Below are 22599 nucleotides of genomic sequence, written 5' to 3' on the forward strand. Positions count from 1 at the left end.
AGGAAAGCCCATTGGTGCTGCACGGAGCCCACAGGTCCTGGCTGGGCGCCTGCCCCTTGCTGCACTGGGATGTGGTGATCCAGGGCAGGCCGAAGTTGAGCCCTCCCCTCCCGGCCACCTTGGGGTAAGGGAGATCTTGGGTTAGAACAGGGGGGAAAACCTGAAGCAAACCTGGTCCTGGCAGGCAGGCAGTGGGTCCCTGGCAGGGAGGCAGCGTGCTCGGTCCCTCATTTATCCCCCAGGACAATCCGTCAGGACAGGGGCCACCTCCTCTGCTCTCCACCAGGGCAGGATCAGGGGGTGCAACCACCTCCTGTCCAGAGAAAAATTCACCTCAAACTCGTTTTTCAATGTTCCCAATAAAACCAAAGCAGTTGAAAATTCCAGCTCTTGCCCATGGCACTCGTTGCATGAAGCCGAGGAACTGAAATCAGCTCTAAAGAGGTTATAAACCAAGCAAACCTAGTCAAGGGAAATAAAGTGAAAAGCATGCAGTGTGATTATTTCTTCAGGCAGGTAAAAGCTTCAGCAGAGACCAAGGACCCAGATTCCAAGAGCACTCGCCCTCGGGAGTGTCTTTCACTCTCTGGGGCACAGCACCAGAGCCTCTCCCCAGTCCAAGGGCTGCACAGCATCGCTGTGCTCTGCTCATCTCAGACCCAGGGACTCCCAAGCACCAACACGGCCCCATCCCCACAGCTGAAAACCGGGACCTGCCTTTGCTCCCACAGAAGGACAAGGTCAAGGTTCAGACCTGGAGATGGATCCTCCAGCACAGCCAGCGCACACCGAGACGGTGCTGGGGCACCACCACCAAACCCGAGGCGGGCACTGCACGTTCCAAACCCCAGGCTCCATTCCTTAAAGGTGCTGACTACCACTGGAAGCAGCAGAGCTTGGTGCTTAAACTTGCTCTGAGCTTTGGAGCCACAGAGGAGCATTTTGCCAGAGCAGGAGCTGAAGCTGCAGCTGTGACTGGGACGGAGACAAACCTGTGCTTGTGGAGATGGGAAAAACACACCTGGAACCCCCTGGGTAAAGGCAACAGCTTCACAGTGTGGAACACCCCTGCAGCAGGCACAGCCTCCCCATGTGAGTGTCCCTGGGCCTCCTGCCCCTTCCCTCCACAACCCCAGAGTGCTCCCACCCCAGCTCCGGTCCCCTGGGCACAGCCAGGGCAGGTGACACTTCTGAACAGGGACTGAGGCAGGAAGGGACCAGCGGGATGGCAGCGTTGGAGGCTACAGCTGTATTAACAGGAGTTAGCTTAAAAAATCCATTTCCAGACAGCGTGAAACTACATTTTGAGGCAAAGAGTTTCCAGCAAAGTCAAAAATTGAAACCACTTCAGTTGCAGTCGAGCAAAACGTTGTTTTCAGGCCACTTAACCCAAGGAAAAGAATTATTGCTTTAGTGGTACTGCTTCATTTAGAAAACAGAGCAACAACATCTTAGGACTTTCTGGCATCTCTTCCTCATTTTCCCCAATCATTTGACCTAATTCTGGTTGACGAGCTCGCTGCAGGCAATTCCCCGGCTCTCCCAGCAGATTCTGTGGCCACCTGGGGCAACAGGGGCCGGGAATCCAGCCAGCAGCTTCCAATGGCATCTTCCTGTCCCACTGTAGCCGCAGCCCCGCTCGCCGGCCCCATGCTCAGTAGATGCCCTTCACTCGCTGGTTGTCCGGGTCAAAGGGGGACCTGGTGTGTGCCTGTGCAGGGTAGGGCACCCCCATCCGCTCCAGCTCGTAGCTGCCGCTCCGCACAAAATCCAGTGAGACCTGCCCCAAGAGATGCTGTGAGACCCCGTGGGCACCAGTCCCCAGCAGCATCCCAGCTCCAACACTGGGCCAGCTCCCATAGAAAACTAGCTCTGCAGCCCCAGGAGGGTGCACAGGGAGGAGGGAAATGGGTTGTTAAAAGCACTCAACTAAAACCAATCAAAACCAATGTGCTATTTTGTTTTTCAAGAGGTCATTTTCGGTTTTTCTGTGTGTTTCCTCACTGGCACCTGGTGGAAAGTGCACTTAGAGCCAGGCTGTGGGAGCTCATTACCAGAGGGGCCACCCTTACACCCCACACAGTCAGTCCTAGCTGCAGGAGGGGACTGCTGTGGCAGCCAGGATGTCACCACTTGGTGTGATGGGCGAGAGCTGAGCCCATAGGGTCACCCAGTGCTGGAAACTGTCAGTAATTCATCATCACAGATCATTTGTTTCCCTCCTCCCTGCTTCAACCCCTGTACCTCTTGTGCTCCTGTGACCCTCTAGCCCCGATGCTGCAGATACATCCCATCATGGAGCCCTGTCCCCAGAGCCAGGGAGATCACACCTGGTCACTGAAGGGCCACATCCTTGGGAAGGATACTAACGGGCTTATAAGCAGCACAGCAAGGTGCTGAGCAGCTGTGCTAGAGGCTGCAAGGAGGGAGAGGTGGGTATGACTGGGAGAGTGAGAGTAACAGGGAGAGGAGAGAGTGGGAAAGGGAAGGAACTTTTAGGGTACAACATTCACCATAAGGAGAAAAGATCCCTTCAGGGTCTGAGGGGGCAACTGGAACACAAAACCACTTGACCTGGGAATCTTTCAGTGATGCCAGATTGAAAATCAAGGCAAAAGGATGAAAACACAAGCGTATGCAGTGCTCTTGGTTTGCAACAGGGAGGGTCCCTGGGGACGTCATCGCAGCCTTCTGTCCCCACACGAGTTCCCTGAACTCTGCGTATAGCATGCTGCTTAATGAGGGCATCTGACTTACTATCCAGGAGAGCCAGGGTTAATTAAGCGCCTGCTGCACGCCTATTGACCACTGCTCTGTATGACATTAGTTAATTCACCTCTGCAATTACTCGGCTGCAATTAACTGAGCAGCACTTGGGCTGGAGACCGACCCTGCTGCCGGGCCACAGCATCCCTTGGCATCCAATGGGCTTGTGCGGGTGCCTTCAAATCCAAACCCGTGCTACGTCCTCCTGGGGTGTGCACTCACCGGGCCCCCCGCCGGGTCACGGATGTAGCCGTAGGCGATGGTTTTGTCAATGGCAAATCCGAAGTCTGCCCGCCGGATGTGGCCGACCACCTCCCCATTGCGCCAGACCGCCTCCAGGCCGAACATCGGCACCTTCCTGCAAGGAGAGGGCAGAGCTGCCGTCAGCAAACCCCATGTCAGGACCCCATGGAGCACAGGGATCTGGGGAGCCCGCACCCAGCATGCCAGGGCTCCCAATGCCCACGGGTTCATGAACCTCCCTGCACTGATCCCAGCCCGACTTGCAAAACCTCCTGTTGATGTGGGTGAAACAAGATAAACCCACTCCCTGTCACACTGCTTCCAGCTCCCGTTAAACATCCGGCAGGGAATTTGCGGTGGGATTTAAATTAGAGACAGAATTAGAGCGTGGAAAGCAGCTGAGCCAGCCTGCAGCAGAGCTCCACATGTGTGCCCAGGCACCGGGTGAATGGGGATAGCTGAAGGTGCTCATCCTGGGGCACCCAGTGGTACTCACTCCTCGGTGGTGAAGCAGACAAGCCGGCGGAAGATGCCCTTGGCTTTCTGAGCCTCCACAGCCTCCCGGCCCAGGAAGGGGATGCTGGACTTGAGCTTGCAGGTGAAGGCTAAGCCTGCTTCCAGCGGGGTATCGTCGGGGCGCAGGTCTGCGTGCCAGTGCCTGTACCCTGCAGAGAGCAAGCATGGGTCCACAGCCTCTCCCTGCCATGGCAGCAAGCCCAGGTCCACAGGCTCTCCCTGCCATGGCAGCAAGACCAGGGTGAGCAGCATCAGGCGATCAAGACATCACCCCTGCCTGTTGGACACCCCTGTGGCCCTCAATTCCCTTGGCCATTGACAAAGCAACCTCAAGAGGAGCCCATACTGGTGAACTCTCAGCAAGGAGCACTGGGACCAGTAGCATCCTTGCCAGTAGCTACCAGAGCTCTGGTCTCACACCAACCCACCCTTGAAGCTGGGAAAGGCCCCTCTGGTCCTTGGCCAGGGGCAAAGCAGTGAGCACTGCTGCAAGGAAACCAAGACACCTTTCTCGATGCTGAGGCTGTCGATGGCCCTGTAGCCAGCGTTGGCAATGCCGTGCCGGGCCCCCGCCTGCATCACCGCCTGGTAAACCTTCACGCAGTCTGCCCGGGGCACGTGCAGCTCCCAGCCCAGCTCCCCGACGAACGACAGCCGCATGGCACGGACCTGCGAAAGGCAAGAGGTCAGCGCTGCTGCGATGGGGGCGAGCTGTGCAGCACGGAGAGGCTGCCGAGCCGCACGCTGCCACCGCGGAGGAACAGCGGCTTGTCCAGGAGCACCCTGCTCTGCGGGACGGCCTCTCCCTGAGCTCCTCAGCTCTGACTGCCTGAACTTGGCACCTCAAACCCAACTCTTCCCAGTAACCAGCAGGAATGGCCTGCGGGGGGAGGTGGCTGTGTTCAGCATCCTCTGGCTACTGATCCCAGGGCTGCCAGAGCCAGAGGGCTGGGGTTAGCTGCGGTGGTCTACTTCTACCTGGGCTGGGGTTAGCTGTGATGCTCCACCTCCACATGGGCTGGGGTTAGAGGTGATGCTCTACCTCCACCCAGGCTGGGATTAGCTGTGATGCTCCACCTCCAGCCAGGTTTTGTCTCCCTCTACTGATCCATCAATGCCAGAAGAAAGCCTGTGTGCACCCACAGCCCTGCATCTCCCCACATCAGCCCATCAGAGGGGTAAGCCAATCCCCAGCAGGACTGTCCTGCTGTGGGGTACTTTGTGGCTGCTGTTCTCTGGGGATGACCTCACTTGGGGTGGTGTTCTCAGAGCAGAGCACCCAAAGGCCCTGCACTCCCACCCTGCACCGCTCACCCTGGGGGGATGCTCAGGGTCCCCCCAGTGGAGGCTGTGTCCCAAAGTGTTTCTCTGCTGCCAAATCAGCTCCATAAAAGCTTGAAGCTCCAAAGAGGAATGAGCAGATCAGCACAGGGGACTCAGTGCTTGAAGCTCCAAGGAGGAATGAGCAGATCAGCACAGGGGACTCAGTGCTTGAAGCTATGAAGAGGAATGAGCAGATCAGCACAGGGGACTCAGTGCTTGAAGCTCCAAGGAGGAATGAGCAGATCAGCACAGGGGACTCAGTGCTTGAAGCTATGAAGAGGAATGAGCAGATCAGCACAGGGGACTCGGTGCTCCTCGGGGGAAGCCTCATCGAGGGAGACCGACCTGCCTGCCTGCAGACCTCTGGGCCGTGCTCAGATCGCCCTGCCTGTGCTCATCCCCCTTCTCACCATGCTTGACTGCACCCTCCTGTTGTCCCTCCTGAAACAGTCTGCATCTCCAAAGCTTTCCAGGCCACTTGGGGCCACCCCAGCTCAGGCACCTTCCCTGGAGATGGCCTTTGAGTCTGAGCTGTGTTTCCCTCTGCTGCATTCCTTTGGATTTCTCCACCCCTGTGGATCATCCCTTCGGATGCACACCAACTGCAAATGCAATGCCTCACTTTGGGAAAGAGAGTAACTCAAGCTTCACACTAGATTATGACCTGCAGACCTAGCAAAGCAGTTTCCATCTAGGAACAGGCTTCCAGGTTGGTTCTGTCCAGCCCACACTGGCTCTGGGTGTCTCTGGGGCAGAGCCTGCATCTTGCCCTTTGCTGAGCTCTTACTGCAACCAGGAGCTGGTGTCAGCTCTGCTCTCTAACCCCAGGTACAAACAACAGCAGGCAGTGGCAGGCATGGGAAGTACCAAAGGGCTGCCCAGCCTCCCTGTTGTGAGGATGACCACAGGCACTGGCTGAGAACCCAAACCCATCTTTGCCTTCCCCAGCACCCACAGGCTTTACCAGTGCTGCAGAAGTAACGTCCTCGAGCAGAATTTAGGGCAGGTTTTAAGATGCCTCAACCTTTACAGTGGAAGTGGAGAGGAGGAAGGAATGCCACAGGGATGGGGAATTTACTCTGAGCCTCCTTACAAGCTGTGAGCCACCCGTTGGTCCCCACAGCGAAGCACAAAGGCTGGCAACCGCTTTGCGAGGTGCACAGGCACAAGGGGCAGGAAGGAGCTTTTCACTCCATACAAAGGTGTCATCGAATTAGGGAGCAGCCAGTGCTGAAGGCGCTGCAGCCGGCTGCCATCCTCATCCCGGCAGGAGATGCTCTGGGATTGACAGGCTCCTCCCTGGCTCATTGGCCCTGCCTGCGGCTCACAGCCAGGGCTCTGCCTGAAGTGCGCTTTACTTTCAGGAGCAAGTTACTCCAGGGAGAAGCTGCCTCAACCCACTCTGCTCCGAGCACCCCACCGAGAGCGGCAAGGCGGAGCAGGGCTCCAGAGAAAACAGGAATCCTTGGGAAAACTGGGGTGCCAGTCATTAACATTGCCAGGCTGGGTTGGGGTGCCCCATGTGTGCACCCCAAGCAGGAATGCGAATCCCACCACAGAGGCCAAGGAGGATGCTGAGGGCTGGGCTCAGCCGCTCCTGCCGGCCTCCTGCTGCATTCCCCTGGGAACAGGTTTTTCTGTTGGATTTCAAGCGGAGCTATTCAATAGCATCAATTCCTGGGCTTTTGAGCAGCAATTCAAAAGCATTTTAAGTATCTAGAAAATGAAAACCTGAACTTCACCCTGTATCCAGCAGTGAAATTCAAAGGGAGACCTTTCGCTGCTGCTCAATACAATGAGAGTCGCTATATATAAACTCACAAACCAGTTGGTAATTTCCAGAGTCATTAGCTCTGCTGGAGCTCTCCTTTCACTCCAGCTGATTTTGTTCCACTACTGAGTTAATGCATGAAAATCTCACTGATAACTTTTTAAAGATGCTCTGCTCAGTTTAATGCCTCCGGAAAGCAATAATGTCAGGAAGGCGCCGCTCACTGTCCTGAGAACCCCCTGATGGCGGAGTGGGATGGACTCTGCTGTGCTCCCCGTGCAGTGGGGCTGCTCCCAAAGGGTGGCCCAGCAGCAGGCAGGGACCCCCCAGTGCAGTGCCCTCACACGCCCCTCGGTCTGCTCTCCTCTTCTCAGGGCATTCACACTCCAGAGCACCCACAAGATGTCTACAGCGAGGTCCAGCTGGATTATTTAGGATAAACTTCAAGTGAAATGCAAATAAACTGATCACGCTCCGGAAAAGGGAGCATTCAAACACCTTTCCCAGGGAATCAGGAGGTTATTATGGGATGTTACCAGCTTGCTGAAGGCATGAGTGGGGAGGGTTACAGCTCACTGGCAGAGGCTGAAATGCAATGTGTTGGACAACCTGCAATAGTAGATTGGGTGACACTGGTCACACTGTGGGGTTTTGGCACCTGGACCACAGGGCACACTCATGGGATGGTTTGGAAGATCAATGTGACTTGGGCAAAACCTGTGTCTTAGTTAAACCACTCTAAACCCTCACTAGGCTCATACTCACAAATCAAGAAGCCTTGATAGCGGGGCAGGAGGCAGCAGCATCCCCCCCTTCCTTGACTGTTCCCAGGCTCACGTGCTGACAGTGGTGCTGCTTTACACCATCACCCCAAAGAGCTTCCATCCCCTTGCTCCAGCTCTGAGGAGCTTAGCCCGAGGTGTCAGCATGGAGCATTAGCATTTCTGTGCTTTTCTTGCATAACCACTGACATGAGCCTGAAGTCTGGGCAGATGCAGGATGATCTGTGCTTGCACAGGAAGCTTAAGGCTGTCAGACTTCTCCTGTGATCAAATACAGCGGCTCCACAGGCTGCCCAGCCCTCACTGTCAGTACCTGACGTGCTTCACTTCACATCGCCCCTGTGTTCTTAGGAAGAAAGTTTCCAGAGTGTCAGAGAAATTTCTCCATCACCAGAGCTGACCCCTGGTCTGTGAGAGGCGTCTCTGGTCCCTCCAACGTCACTGCAAAGCCGTAAGTCACCAGGCCCCTTCCCTGAGCTGAGCCTGGGCTTGGACACCACGGGGTGGCTGGGGGAGCGGGGGGGCACCAGGCAGGCAACTGGGGGAAAGCCCTGCTCCCACCATGGCTTTTGGCCTTTTCTAACCACAAACCCCAACAAAACCCCCTGGCTGCCCCCTGGGCCCTGTGGAGGCAGGCAGCCCCCCAGCAGGATGCTCAGGCTAGCAGTGGGCACCAGCAAACAGAGCTCCTGGGCAGCTCAAGGGCCATCCCCATCCTACCGTGCACCCTGCGGCCGTGACGAGCTTGTGCGTGGAGAAGGGAAAAGCCTCGTTGCTGAGGTCCGTGTCCAGCACCTCCTGGAGGACAACGCGGCTGTAGGGAAAGAGCAAACAGCCGTGGTGATGGATGCAGCTCCCAGCCTGCTCCGAGGGCTGTCACTAAACCTGCTTTCTTGTCTTGTTGGCAAGCCAAAGGTGTCCCCCCAGAGCAGAGCTGACGTGGGTGACATTGTGCTGAGAGAGCCTCAAAGGAAATGCCAATTCCCAGGCAAAGGGAGTGTTTTTCCAGACAGAGCATTGCCTGTCATCACGGGACTCACACCCACCCCTGCCTGACACAGGTACCTCCACCTGAGACATCCCTCTACCCATCCCTGCATCCTTCCGTCCATCCCTCCCACTCTCCATGGTCAGGGTGCAAGGAAGGGCCCACAACACTCCTCACCTGAGGGGGCCCTGGATGCTCATCATGCCCAGCTCCTCTGAGCAGTCGAGGAGCTTGCACTGGAGCTTCATGTCCTGCAGCACAGCAGTGATGTGTGACCAGTTGTGCTGAGCCACAGCCCCGCCGATAGCCAGGTAGTAGCCGTCCCCTGGAAGACACCCGCCCGGAAGCCTTTCAGGCTTGAGAACGTGGGGCTGGGGGTGATGCCCAGCTCAGCTCAGGGCTGGTTTTGCTCTCCAGAGGCTGCATCCCTGAGCCCCTCTCACTTGCACAGCCTGGGAGGACTGCCGTGAAAGGGGGGTTAAATAGCGCTGGGGCAAAGGAGGGCTTTGGGCTCTGCTAGCGTCCATGCTGCCTTTTGTGGGACTCAGCACAGTGAAAAACAAGTGACCATTAAAGCCTGGAAGAAGAAAAGGTAAAAGATGCTGTCTGAGCCCTGGAGGTGCCTCTGTGTGTCTGAGAAGCACGGGAAGGGAAAAAACTCTTTGTCCCTTGAGACCAAGAGCAAAAGCATCCGTTCTTTTGTCCCAGTACAGAATGGAAGCCAAAGCGTGGAGGGAGCTGGGAAATGCCCGTGGGAGCAGAGAGGGCAGCAGCGACTGGGCCATAACCAGTGCAGGGGCTGCTCTGTGTATGAGGAGGAATTTCATCTCATCAGTAATCCTGGGTGGAAAAATCCCCAGGGATGGAGTTTGAGAGCTGATTACTATGGAATCAATCTTCCCTCTGTCTCTCCTGCCAATACAGAGTTTCTCTCTGATGGCCTGTCACAATGACAGCAAGTGCAGCCACCCACTGTAACTGGAAAAATAGACTTTGCTGCAATTAAACTCCTCCATCACCCGACAGACCTGCAGCTCTGCCATCCGCTTCCACCACCCTCGGCCCCCACCAGCGCCCAGACAAGAGCGATGTGGGGTTCTCTCATGGGGAGGGAATTGCTCACCAGTACCCAACCACTCCAGGGTGAAGACACTGAGGTCACCCCTGCACCTCCCCAGCCCTGGGGCTGCACCCGCTGCTGGGCTGGACCCTTCCAAGCAGCAAATCTGAAGGTGCCGGTGCATGGGGACAGGGCCCTGTGGCCACCTGAGTGAGAACCTCTCTTGATGGCTGTTGGAGCTGAGCTCAGCACCCTCCTCCTCCTCTGCTGCTGCTGCCTAATGCCATTTCTGCCCTCTGGGCTGGCTGCTCTGCTCTGCTTCAATTCCTCTTTATTGCAGCTGATAAGGACGTGGGGGAGAGGTCAGAGCTGCCAGCCAGGGCTGAACAAACCCAATAACACCGATGAGCAGAGCAGGGCCTCGGGGACAAGGGGGATAATCTGGTTACAGGGACCAAGAGGCAGAGGTGGGAGAAGCAGGCAGCTGCCATTAGGCAAATGTGATCACCCCGAGTGTGGCGGGGATGAGGAGATGCTGGACCGAGCCTGCCACCGCGGCTGCTGGGACTGGAGAGGTCTCTGTGGAAGGCTGGGAGCTGAGCTGCAGGTGCATAACACCAGGCAGCCATCCCACCCCACAGCGGTGCAGAAACACACCCGCCTCCAGCATCCCCCTGAGCAGGGCTTTTACCTTCGAAGGCGGGGGCCAGGGGGGAGGCCGGGGCCCCGGGGCTGATGCGGCTGACGGTCAGGTCGCTCTCCACGCCGCCGCGCCGGTTCAGCATGCAGGTGTACACGGTGGAGCCTGCGGGAAGAGACCGGCACCGCTGCCATCAGCCAGCCCCGCAACAGAGCCACGGGAGAGGAAGGTTTGTGCTCATCCTACATCGGCTGCCACTCACGGGCACGCCCTGACCGACCCTGAATGTCCCAGCACCAGGAGGGGGAGAGGAGAGATGCCCTTTCCCCTTGGGGCTTGCATGAGGAGCTGAAGCTACATCCTTAGAAATGCCATAAGCTGCTGCCCAGCCCCAGAGACGAGGACAGCTTCTCCCTGTGCAAACCGCAGCTGCAGAGGGTTGTACTTGATTTACTCCATGCATCACATCTCCAGTTGTGAGCCACAGCTGGAGCCAGAGGGACAGACACCCCCCACCCTTCACCCCCCAGCTCAGAGCATGTTGCCCCTGTGCAAATGAGAGCAGAATCCTGCCTCTGGGGAACGTGAGGAAAGCAGTCACTTCCACACCCTTCCATGCCCTCTGAAATACAGCATTTGAAAGGGAAGCCAGTTAGGGTTGGTTTGGGGTGGGATGGGACCTCCCGGGGCAGCGCCGGTACCTGGTGCTTTGCTCACATCAGCAGTGAACAGCCAGTTTGCCGCTTTTGTTGCTTCAGGACCAACGAGGTAGAATTTCCCAAAGTAAGACATGTCGAAGAGCGCCAGGGCATTTCTGCACGTTAAGCATTCGGTCCTGATCTGCAGTTAGAGCAAACGCTGCTGCAACTGGGACACGTCCTCACTCCTCGAGAGGAGATGCACGTTAAAAGATGCACATTAAGACCAGGCACTCGCCCAGTGCCTTCAAAGGCTGTGCAGCTCCAAAACAAGCCTGGAAAACCAGGTTTTAAACGGAGCAAGCTTGAGAGGCCATCCTGTATGCAAAGATCCCACTCCTTACCTCACTTACACAGTGACAGTTATCAATAGCACCAGTTAAACTTTAGCTCATGGGGTTTTCCCCCAGAGCTAGTTGCAACTCATTAATTCAGGGAAGCAGCAGTGAAATTCCCACAGCCTCTCCGCTGAGGTTTCCAAGCAGGGGCCGTGCACCTCTCTCAATCTTTTTGGAACATTTTCCCCAGTTTTGGGCAAAGCTTGCTGCTTCCCTCCCCCTGCGCCTCACCAACTCCACCTAAGGCAGCGCTGTGGCAGGGGTTCTGCTGCCTCTAAACCCCGGCTCCAGACGCGCCCAGCGGTTTTGGCTTCCTCCCTGCACTTACAATGCCATGGTGGGGGGGGAAGTCAAAGGTGTACTCGTCCCCCAGCAGCTGGTTGTAGGTGTAGTCCTTATGGCGCTCCCGGCCGTATGCACCGTAGTAGTCGTAATCCAGGACCTGGGGGAAAGGGAGGATGGGGGCAGTGAGGAAGCTGATGTGAGGCTGAAGCCAAGGGGCTGCTCAAATCACATGCACCCTATGCCAGCAGAGGAACAGGCCTGTGCTGCACCTGCCCATGGCAAAGGGTCCCGTCCCCGGCATCCCTGCCCATGGTGATGGGTCCCGTCCCCGGCATCCCTGCCCATGGCAAAGGGTCCCCTCCCTGGCATCCCTGCCCACTGCTCTTCTCAATACACAGAAGTGGGATCAGTGCCTTTCCTCTGGGGGTGTTGCAGGCAGATGCTGTCTGTTGTGGAGGAACACTCGGACGCACACACTGTGCACACACGGATCTCCCTCTCACCGCTGTTACACTGAATTAAAGCCCAACAGCTTTTCTGGACCTGTTCTGGGGACATGGCACTGCTTGCAGCACACCACACACCCTGCCCATACAGGACACATCCTACACATGCCACGAACAGCCAGCACCCTCCAGGTTGAACACAGGCCACAAATACCCCCAAACACGTGTGCCATGAACACCCTGAACTGCACGCTGTGCTCACCGGGGCTGCGCCCCTGGGGCTGAACCAGCCAGGCCTCTCCCAGCCATGCCGCTCCTGGAAAACGCAGCCCTGCCGCAGCAGCTCCTACAAGAGTAAAGCCAGAGAAATGGGAACAAAGGGTTAAAAAAAGCCTTATCCCTGCTCTTTGAGGGCCCAGCCTGCCCTCCCCAAGACCTGACTTGTGACCCCTTGGCTTTGGCTATCAGCAGCCACAATCAGCTCTGCAGTTTGCCTTTCAAAACAGTGGCAAACCCAAACTGCCTGCGAATTGCCTGGGTTTTTTCTCCCCAGGAAGGTGTTTGCCTCAACAGCCAGGATGGGGCTCAGCCGTGCACCTCACCAGAGCACACAGTGCAGGCATTACTGACCGAGATGCTAAATCCAGAGCAGAAGACTCTCCCCAGTGTTTACAAGAGCGATTATACAGTAATAGTTAAGATTTATACATCAACCTTCTCATCCCTGCTCTGTGCTCTCAGGAAAATCTCTCTGCACACAATTAATTAGGGATCCATTAAGATATTTTTGTTTGGTGCCTCTGTTCGGAAAAGAATAGGTTTTGTTGAACGTTTCAGAAGTGATTCAGTGCCTATTTATAAAACACAGCACATGTTCTGGAGCTGCATGTATAAATACCAGGCTGTCAGTCAAATGGGCATTGCTTATTAGACAGGCTATTATGAAATAAATTGCATCCTCAGTGTCAGAAAACAACTGAGCTGTCAAGCAAACACCGGGGGCCAGCAGGAGGGATGTCTGCTCTGCTGCTGGAGCCTCTGCTCTCCATCGGGGGTGTGAACTGGTGACAAGCAGGAATGGGCTTGAGGAAAGAGGCTGCTCCTTGCCAGGGGATGTGGGACAAGGCACCAGCCCCAGGTCAGCCCCAGCATCTCGGGAGTGATGAGTGCTTGGGGGGCTCTGGACTGTGCAGCTGCAGCACTGCCGCTGCAGGGGAACACTGGAAATGGGAGGTTTTGTCTCCAGTGCTGCATCTCGAAAGCATTCACCTACAGAGGCGTGCGCCAGGAAGCGGCTGGCGGAGGCAGAGCAGGAGCCAGCCCTGGCTGGCGGCTCCAGGGAGCAAAACCAGCCCAGACCCAGAGGGTGCCAGCAAATGGTCCCTGCAGAGGCACTGCTGCTCCGCGCTTCGCACAGCCCAGCCTCGCTCCGCACTGTGAGTGGGGGGCACCCTCATCCCACAGCCCTCAGCACCAGACAGGCAGTGAATGGAATATCTCTGAGCGATACGGCTGCAGCCTCTCCTGGCCGCCTCTTTTATGCTGCAGAGTCTCCCATCACTGCTTGCACAGCACCCGGGTTGGGGTCCATGTCCTACCTCGTGCAGTGGGTCCTTCCTCACGTTGCGCCCCGCCAGCGGCTCGTCATGGGGGAAGACCACAGAGTAGTTCTTGGCGTAGGACTCGTGGCTCCGCTCCCGGATCCAGCGGTTGTTGTTGGTGAGGGAGCGGTGAAACCTCCTGGAGGCAGGGAGAGGTCCGGATGAGCCCACCAGCTCCAGGCTGCCTCCTCAGCACGGCCCTCGTGGCCAGACCCGCATGGGGACGGAGCTGCTGTGGTGTAAAGCAGCAGTTCCTGCGCCCTGGCCGTGGCTGGGAGAGCAGAGGAACCGCAGGGGCTGGGTGCTGCCCATCCACAGCACTGCCCATGCCGCAGCGCTGCCCCTCGGAGCCGGCCCCCACTGGGCTCCCCAGCCCTGCTCCAGGCACATCAACCCCAGAGCAATCGGGAGCAGAAACCGGCCCTGCTGGGGCATGGGAAACAGAAAAAGAGGAAATTTGATGTTAGCTCTGCTCCACTTCAGCATGGGGCTGGCCCCAGAGAGCAGCTCACACAGAGCCAGGCTTAAACCCAGCCCTGACCAGAGAAAGAGCCTTGGACTTTCCTTACGTTTTTCATCCAATTCTCCTTAGGTTGAAATATAAATAAAACCCAAAGCATTTTAAATCTGTTTTGACATATTTTCATCTTTCAAACAGAAAAGCTCCTTGAGAGAATGTGCCAGCTCAGCACACACTCAGGTTGTTATTACCAGAGACCTATAACTCATGGAGAGCAGCCCCAGGCACCAGTGGCATCTTTCCCAGGGCTGGAGAGAGGGAGGCTGGAGCTGGCCAAGGCAAGACAGAAGCCATCTCTAGGGCCTTTTAAAACAGCACTTTCAGCCTCCCCCCCTGCTTGGGTGCAGAGCAGAGGCACCAGGGAGAGCACTGTGGCAGCACGAGGGATGCTTCCAAAGCCATGACCAGAGCAACCCCGGATGCCATCTGCCCTGTCAGCCCCAGCCCCTTTGCGATGAGCTGAGCTGCTGACAGCGACAAGAGGAGCAGCAGCTGCAGATGAAATATTTACAAGCGGGTGTTTTGAGAGGATAAATATTTAAATGTGCAGAAAAGGGAGTTACTTAAAGAGGAGCTTAGTAATCACCACCGAAAGCAAAACCGGGACTGACACCAGCCTGATGATGGGGCAGATGGGATATGGGGATGCTTGGCTGATCCAGACACAAGGGCAGGCATCTCCTGCTGATTTCTGTGGGCTCCAGCACTGACTCCCCTCTCCTCCCAGTCTGAGTCAATGGGGTGTTTACCAGCTTTGCCACTCAAGCAGTATGATTTTAAAGGCTTTGTCCCTGACAAGGTGGTTGCTGTTTCTAGCAGCCCTGTAAGAAAGCCCAAACCCAATCAAGTACAATCAAGCAAGTCAAAAGCAATTACGGAGCCAACATCTGTACAGCAAAGCTCTGTCGTGCTGGGGGGGTGAGCTAATTTTTCTCCTATTGAAATTATCACCCCCGATTATTAACTTAGAGGATTAGGCACAGTGCTAATTGAACAACAACAAAACCCAAATGTAATTACCCTGTCCTTTCCCATCACTGCAATCTCCTCCTGTCTGACGGAAGCTGTTTGCATAGAAGCGGAATGAGGCAAATGAGATAAACCCCACGTGTAAATTCATTAAAGCCATTGAGCATAATTGATTCCAGCTCCTTGGAGGACACAGGCTGCGGCACAGATGCTGCCCAGACACCCACTCCTAATGCCAGCATCCATCCTCGAACCCCATCCCCAGGGACCACCCAAGGACAAGGGACATGGGCGATGGAGCACCCAGGACATGGGGCAGCTGGGGTGACCTGCCTGATGTCGTAGCCATACATGTCCTTCTCTGGCCGCCCATGGATGATCCAGTGAGCCAGCTCCTGCCCGCAGCCACCTCCCAGCATCATCCCTGGGGGAAGAAGCAAGGACCAAGCTGAGGCCAGGAGGCCAACTCAGCTGCGGGTACCAGGCTCTGCCAGGAATATGATGCCCACAGGGATGCCCAAAGTGGGATCCCTGCAACTTTCTCTTACCAGCACTGTTAAAGCCACAGCCAAGGAAGAACCCTCGGACTTCTGGGGCTTCCCCCATGAGCGGCTTGTGGTCGGCTGTGAACGACTCTGCAAGACAGAGGGGATGTGCCAGGACAGGCGCTCTGGGGACACTCAAACAGCAGCTCCTCTGCAGCACTGCACCACCTGTCCCTGCAGGGTGAGCACCCGGGGCTCAGGGTAGCCGTGCCCCCCACTCACTGCACACCAGCACTGAGGAGAGCATCTTCGTGATAGGGTTAAGACTAAAAACCTGTGCAGCAGAATGAATCCTAAGCTAGAAGCGCGTGAGGTACTGCAGTGGCTGAAGCAGCCTCTTTATAGCTCCCAGTCCCCCAGTGAAGGGGGCTGCACTGACCTGTTTGTTGCCTTTTCAGCAGCTGGGCTCTATTTCATGATGATGACTGTCTGTCACCCTCATTGATTTCTGATGGGAAGTTCCATGAATCTGAGCTACTTTATTCAGCTGAGAGATGGCTGCTGAGGTTGCCCAAGGCCCCTGCACTAACCACGTCTCATGCTGCAGCTGCTGCTCCCTACAGGGTTTTCAACCATGATCCCTGTGCAAATCCCAGCTAGGAGGGACAAGGCAGAGCCCTGGAAGAGGTGTGCAATCCTCCTCCCTGTTACACAGGGTTCGTCCATCCATGTGAAAGGAAGGAGGGACGGCATCTCCCACCCAGCAATGCCCAGCAGTTTCCCAGAAGGCAAGAGCAGAGCGGAAAGAATATTCCCATCTTGCTGCCCCCCCTCGGGAGATGACACCACTGCAGCCAGGCCACAGCCACTCGGCCTTCATTTGTCTTCTCCCCAGGTTATGAAGTTCCCCCTTTGCCTCCAGCAGGATCCTTGCAGCAATGCAGCCACCCTGATGCCACTGCAGCTCCATTACCTGGCCCACAGACAGTGGATTTAATGCCCGTTTTCTCCAGCACTGGAACTCTGTTGATGGCACCTTCGATGTGTTTCATGAAAACATCCCAGTCCAGGTCAAAGAGGCCAAAAGCAAATTTTTCAGACACCTGAAGATGGGAAACAGGAGTCAGGACACAAACTAGAGCACAGCTGATGGCCTAAGAACCTCTTGTCTCTGGCAGCCTTGGAGACTGGAGGAAATCGAGGCTGCTTTGCAGGCTCTGGTTTCTTTGGGTTTTTGTGAACAGCCCAGACAAGCCGAAGGTCTGCGGTGAGCCCAAATTGAGACACCTGGGTAAGGGATGATGCAGCAGGGCAGGGACCAAATGGTGGCCTCTGCATCTCCCCAGCCCAGCCTTTGCATCTCATTCCTGCTGCCTCTGCATCTCATATCCCTGCCACCCCAGACCCAAAGGCGAGATGCTCTCCCACGCATGGTACCGCAGGCGCCAGGGCTGAGGCACACACGCCTGCGCACACCCTCCGAGGTGGGCTCCCTGGAAACCTGCCTCGCTCCCCTGGAAAACCTCCCGGCACAGCTCACCTCCTCCCAGAAGATGGGGTTTGACTCATATCCACCCACAGACAGGGCATCGCCTTGGAGACGGAGATAGACCGAGGCATCGTGATCGCGAACGTTTGGCATGTTCTGAGAAACAGGGAGGGGGAGCAGAGGGGTGAGAGGGGCCGAGAGCCGCAGGGAGACCCCAACATCACCCACTGCACCCAGCGGGACGAGCTGGGCTCTGGGGCAGAGGGTCCGGACCTGGGGCCATGACATGCCAAGGATGGGAGCAGCGGTGGCTCTGCAGAGGTTCCCTCAGTCCTGAAATCTGGATGCCCGCATTGTCCCAGGAAGAAGGCACCCAGGTCAAAACCTGGCCAAGCCATGGACAAAGCGGCTTAGCCAGGCACCCGAGCTCAAGCCAGGTCTTGCACAAATCCTGCCTCATCAGGAGCTGTTGAACCACAGCACTGCGGGCAGGAGATGTGCTGTGGCCCCGGCACAGGGCAGCAGCTGCTCCTCCATGGCACCCACAGTGCTGGGAATGCTCAGGGGGAGCGGGAGCCCCTTTGGTTGATCCCAGCTGGGAAGCATCAGTGCTCTGCCCCCCAGCTCTGCAAAGGCTGCAGCAGCAAACACGAGGGCAGCAGCGCGCAAAGAATCAGGGATTTGTTCTTGTGAATAATGGATAGAGAAGCACTCAGATAATGTGGAAATACTGGTGTAAGGCCTGCTGCGAGTCATGTCGACAAATGGGATTAAGTGGGTTGAGCAGGAGGTGCTGGGGTCTGCAATATGCAGCCTCTTCTCTGCAAAGTCCTTCTCACCGTGACTGTAAAAAGTCCTTCTCACCGTGACTGTCACAGCAAGTGACTGGGTGCAAATGTCAACACAGGCACCAGCACTTTGTAAAATGAGGCAGCTTGGACTGAAAAGTCAGACACAGACTGTGTCGGAAGGATGGGAACTGAATGCGTTACCCTCAAAGCCCTGGTGCCTGAGTGAATGAAGTGCCCTTTGGCTCCTCAACAATTCTCCATAGCCAAAGAACAGGAACAGACTTCTTGGGACAGCTTCGAAATGCAGAGAACTTCACCTCTGCCTGCCAGGGACTGCGGCTCATTCAGAAAGTGTTTGGCATCTTTATGAATGCTGCCATCAGAGAGCAGACACACCAGGGACCTGATAACAATGCTACGGAGACTGAAAAAGAAAAGAGGCAATTATCCTGCTCATCATAACGTTGTTAAGTACTAAATGTGACTCTATTACGGGCAGCGCAATAGTCCTGCTAGGAGCAGAAGCTGCTGGGTGTGCACTTTCCTGGGTGCAGAGCCCAGCCTGTGTCGCAGGCAGGATTTTGGGTGGTTCCCACAGGTTTGGGGATCCATGGGGGTCATCCCCGCCTGGCCCCACTGCATGCAGGGACAGCAGCCAGCGCTGTGCCCCGGAGCACAGCAGGGACCTGCAGCCTGCGGGACTCACCTGAATGCCCTCGATGCGCTCGGTCACCACATAGGCATGGTGCATCCCCACCAGCGGCACATGCACCCCTGCCAGGCGGCCCAGCGCTGGTGCCCAGACCCCTGCAGAGAGCAGCCGGTGCTGAGCACCCCTGGGCCCCCCATGGGAGCTGCAGGTCACACCCGGGGGAACAGGGGCTGGGGCAGAACCCCTGGATGCAGAAACCCCCCCTGCCCTGCAGTGCCCGTCCCCAGCTGCTGAGTGGCCCGTACCTGCACAGTTCACCACGCAGGGGGTCTGGATGGTGCCGTGCGCCGTCTCCACCGCCTGCACCCTCCTCACCCCGAAATCGTCAGCTCTGACCTGGATGCCGGTGACCGGGCAGTTCTCGATGATCTGGGGCAGAGGAAGGGCAGCTGAGTCACGGCAGCATCACAAGGGCTGCAGGACATGGGCTCACCTGATACCCAGGCCCCAGGTGTGGAAAGGTGAATCTGAGCAGTGGTCTGGCAAGGGCCCTTTCCAACAGCTACTGCTGTTAGTGCTGGTACCAACATACCCCTCCCCAGCTGAGGACTTAAACCGCTGCTCTGTGCCCCAGCACTTGCAGAGGGTGTTGCTTATTTACCTCCACATGAGCAAAGCAACACACCAAGGACAGGCTGGCAGTCCCTGCTTTAAGGAGCAGGTTGTGTTACCTGACCCTAAAACCTCTGCTCTCTAAAGGAACCTGCCCTGGGCACTGCCTCACCTTGCTCCTAAAGGTTCTTTTCATCCTACATTTCCCCTGGATCTTACGGCTCCTGCCAGCGTTGTCACTGTGACCCAAACAATCATCAAAGCCACACAGGACAACACTCTTCTTGGGCAAAGACCTGATGCTGCAGGAGCAGCTCTGCTCCAGTAGGAAAGAGGGAGATGGGGAAGGCAGAGGATAACATCTCCTCCCATGCTCAACAGGCATTAACTGCTAATTAGGAACTACCGTAGCGCCTCTGGCAGCTGCTGCTCTGGCAAGAGTCGAGCAGGTACCAGCAGGATCCATGGTGCCATCCTTGGGGACATACAGCGTGCCATACAGGTCCTCGATGTTCATCAGTGGGTACAGGTCCTTGGTCTGCGATGGGGTCAGGACGTAGGACTCAACTCCATACACCTTCCCCAGCTGCCAACCGGACAGAAAACCAGGAGCTCAAGCAGGCAGCCACACAAAGCCACAACCTTTGCTCATCCCTTGCTGCTGGAGGAAGAGACTCCCTAGGATGTGTTTATCTCCCAGATGAGACAGTTGCTGCCCAAGGGAAGCCCTAAATCCAACATGGGATGGGCTGCACAGATTTCAGGGAATATGGTCCCACATTCAATGCAAGCTGACTGCGCAGCTGCAGAAATGATGCTGCCACTATCTGAAGGGGTAAAAATCCACGGCTGGACTTAATTTTGCCTATTTGCCAGCATTTTGCCTGTTTCAAGCAGCCTCACAGAGCCAGGAGGCTGGCCCAGAATCCCACCCGGCTGGGGGACACACCGAGGGGCTGCTCCCTACCGACATAAGCCTCTTGTACTCATCAAGGCGCTGTTTGTTGGAGGCGATGAAGAGGCCCCCGTTCTGCACCCAGCCCGTGTGCAGCCCCGTCTCCGCCGGCAGCTCCCGGCTGACCACGTCCCGCGTGTGTGCCAGCAACTCCACTTCCACGTCGCTGGGACGCAGCTGCCAGAGCAGACCTGGGGACACGGGACACGGGTGGGACCGCGGCCCCGACACCTCCGTCACCCGGTGGGATGCGGAGGGAACCCCACCCCGCCCGCGGGGAACGGGCCGCCCTGACGGGCTCTCGCTCCATCTCGTGGCGATGTGGGAGCGCTGCAAATCATTGATGTATTCCGTGGGAGAAGGGGAGGGTCAGGGGGACCTCAGGGCAGCTCCAGAGACTGAGAGGGTCCAGGAAACCTGGAGAGGAGCTTTGGACAAGGGCCTGCAGGGACAGGCCAAGGGGAATGGCTTGAACCTGCCCGAGGGGAGACTGAGCTGAGCTCTTAGGCAGAAGCTCTTCCCTGTGAGGGTGCTGAGGCGCTGGCACAGGGTGCCCAGAGAAGCTGTGGCTGCCCCATCCCTGGCAGTGCTCAAGGCCAGGTTGGACACAGGGGCTTGGAGCAAGCTGCTCCAGTGGAAGGGGTCCCTGCCCGTGGCAGGGGTTGGAACTGGATGAGCTTTAAGATCCCTTCCAACCCAAACCAACCCAAACCAGTCTGGGATTAAATTAATGGGAAAAAGGGGGTTTTATGGAGCAGACGACCCCCAAAAGGACAAAACCTCCAAAAGCCAATTGGCTTGTTGAATTAAAAAAAGGCCGGGAATAACCTTTTTCCTATTCCCTATGGCCATATAAAACTTCAAGAAAAATTAAAAAAAAAAAAGGAAAACCTGGGGGACGTTTTCTCGAGAAAAAATTGTGTCAAATGAAAACCCAGAGCCCCTGAAATTCATCACAGTGAAAGCTCCTCCAGCACCTCCAGAGCCACCCTGTGCCACAGACACTCCATGGACACCAGCACATCCCGAAGCATCCCCGTGCCCGCTGAACCCCGCCGTGCCCCCCCCCTCACCGGCCGTGTGCCAGGTGGTGCCCGAGGTCAGGCGGTCCCGCTCCAGCAGCACCACGCTGGTGAGGCCCTGCTTGGCCAAGTGGTAGGTGGTCTGACAGCCCAGGCTGCCCCCCCCGACCACCACCACCTCTGCGGTGTGCGGCGGGGGCCGGCTGGGCTCCCCGCTCCCGGAGCCGTCCTCCTGCAGCGTCTTCTCGTACGGGACGCTCTTCCTGGCCGTGGGACCGGTGGCGCTGCCGCGGGAGCGGGGGCTCCTCCATGGGGCGGGCAGGCGGGGGGCGGCCGCCCGCCAGGCGCAGCTCAGGTACCCCATGTCCTGCAAAGACACCTCGGTGGCAGCGCGGGTGCTGCGCCAGGCGCCGAGCAGCTCCCAGCCACGGAGCGAGCGCCGGGGCTCGGCCCTGGGACCCCGCTCCAGCACGAAACGGGATCCCGGTGGCACAAGCGGGCAGCTCCAAACACCCTTCAGAGGGGCCCCACTTAAAAAGGAGCTTGGAAATGCTCCGGGCGCCGCAACGCCTGCGCTCGCTCACGCCGGCAGGAGCTGCTTTTCTGCCCCTTGTATTCAGGAGCTGTGTGACCACAATGAAGGCACGGTTTTGTCCCTGTCAGAGAGCGGTGCAAGAGCTGCTGGGGGGCAACGGGGGTCGGATCCTGCCTGCAGGCACCCCCGTCCCCGCGGATGTGCCTCGGGGTTTGCTCCCGGGGTGCAGAGGGGGTCTCAGCCATGGTCGGGGGCTCCCAGAGCTCCCCTCACCGAGTCCCCGCTCGCTGGCAGGCGGCCTCCGAACCTCCCGCTGTCCCTATGGAGCTGTGAGCTCCAGCTTGGAATCCCCGCGACACCGCAGCGGCTGCTCGGACCCCCGCGGCCGTTCCCATCACCCCACTCACCAGCGAGGCGCGCTCCGGCCCGGCTCTCCCTGCCGCGGGGCCCCTGCTCCTGCCTTCCTCCGATGCTCTCCTCCTCCTCTTCCGTGCACAGCTGCCCCTTCGGCCCCTGCTGCCAGAAACATTAACCAACACCGGAGGCGAGCAGAGCCAGCCCAGGCGGCCGGGAAGTGGGGGCTTACGCCCCTCTTACCCCTTCCTGTGGCTCTGCTGCTTCCCAACAAAGGACAAAGTCAGGCAGAAGAGAGAAATTCAAAACAGAGCGGAAACCAGCACTTTTCTGCCCGGCTCCGTGCCCAGCAGGGAACGAACAGCGCAGCCAGGGCCAGTGGGACCCGTCAGCTGGAGGCCAGAGAGCAAACACGGTGAGAAAAGCACCATCTGACCCTCTGACAGCGTTCCCAGCAGTCACGTTGTCAGAGCAGAACTAAACTCAATTCACACATTTGCTAAAGCAGCCCAGGAGCTCAATGTGAGGGTGGGAACACCAAAAACGTGTAATTTAGAGGACAGGAAAACAAACGTTTCATTTAGATCTCCCAGCCTGCAGGTCTGTTGTTCCCCCAACCCAGGACTCACCCCTGGAATTAGGGCCTGTTTGGGCAGGATACGCTGCAAAGGCGGCTCCGGAGGGCTCTGGTATCTCGGGATGCAGAGGTCGGGGTGGAGCCGGCGGTTGGAGGGGCCGGGGCTGAGCACCGTGTCCCA

General features: G+C 57.3%; 1 protein-coding gene across 2 annotated transcripts; it reads right to left on the reverse strand.

The window, feature by feature from the left end:
• Positions 1–1346: 1346 nt before the first annotated feature.
• SARDH (sarcosine dehydrogenase) lies at positions 1347–22260 on the reverse strand. 2 transcript variants are annotated; one of them, XM_061352378.1, is made up of 22 exons: positions 22085–22260; positions 21895–22000; positions 21004–21319; positions 19943–20121; positions 19382–19561; positions 18669–18792; positions 18418–18518; positions 16972–17076; positions 16405–16534; positions 15495–15581; positions 15280–15370; positions 13455–13596; positions 12119–12202; positions 11454–11567; positions 10791–10929; positions 10141–10254; positions 8567–8714; positions 8122–8215; positions 4032–4194; positions 3506–3674; positions 2989–3124; positions 1347–1780 (listed from the first exon to the last, which is right to left on the reverse strand). In XM_061352378.1, the coding sequence occupies exons 3-22, from the start codon at positions 21314–21316 to the stop codon at positions 1655–1657; spliced, it is 2739 nt and encodes a 912-aa protein (XP_061208362.1). In that variant the 5' UTR covers positions 21317–21319; positions 21895–22000; positions 22085–22260; the 3' UTR covers positions 1347–1654. The 2 variants fall into 2 exon arrangements, with proteins under 2 accessions (XP_061208362.1, XP_061208361.1); XM_061352377.1 differs by having other exon boundaries at positions 21895–22003.
• Positions 22261–22599: the final 339 nt, after the last annotated feature.

The sequence above is a fragment of the Neopsephotus bourkii genome, unplaced genomic scaffold (assembly GCF_033783945.1).
Source record: "Neopsephotus bourkii isolate Nb327-2 ecotype Australia unplaced genomic scaffold, CSIRO-AGI_Nbou_v1 NB_659, whole genome shotgun sequence".
In the NCBI taxonomy this organism is placed as follows: domain Eukaryota; kingdom Metazoa; phylum Chordata; class Aves; order Psittaciformes; family Psittacidae; genus Neopsephotus; species Neopsephotus bourkii.

Excerpts from the sequence above, each read along its gene's own strand:
- SARDH (XM_061352378.1), bottom strand. The coding sequence starts at position 21,316 with ATGGGGTACCTGAGCTGCGCCTGGCGGGCGGCCGCCCCCCGCCTGCCC. Across the intron at positions 13,597-15,279 it reads ATGTATGGCTACGACATCAG|GAGGTTTCACCGCTCCCTCA; the intron begins GCAGGTCACCCC and ends CCCTGCCTCCAG. Across the intron at positions 10,930-11,453 it reads TCCCCCCCCACCATGGCATT|ATCAGGACCGAATGCTTAAC; the intron begins GTAAGTGCAGGG and ends CTCTAACTGCAG.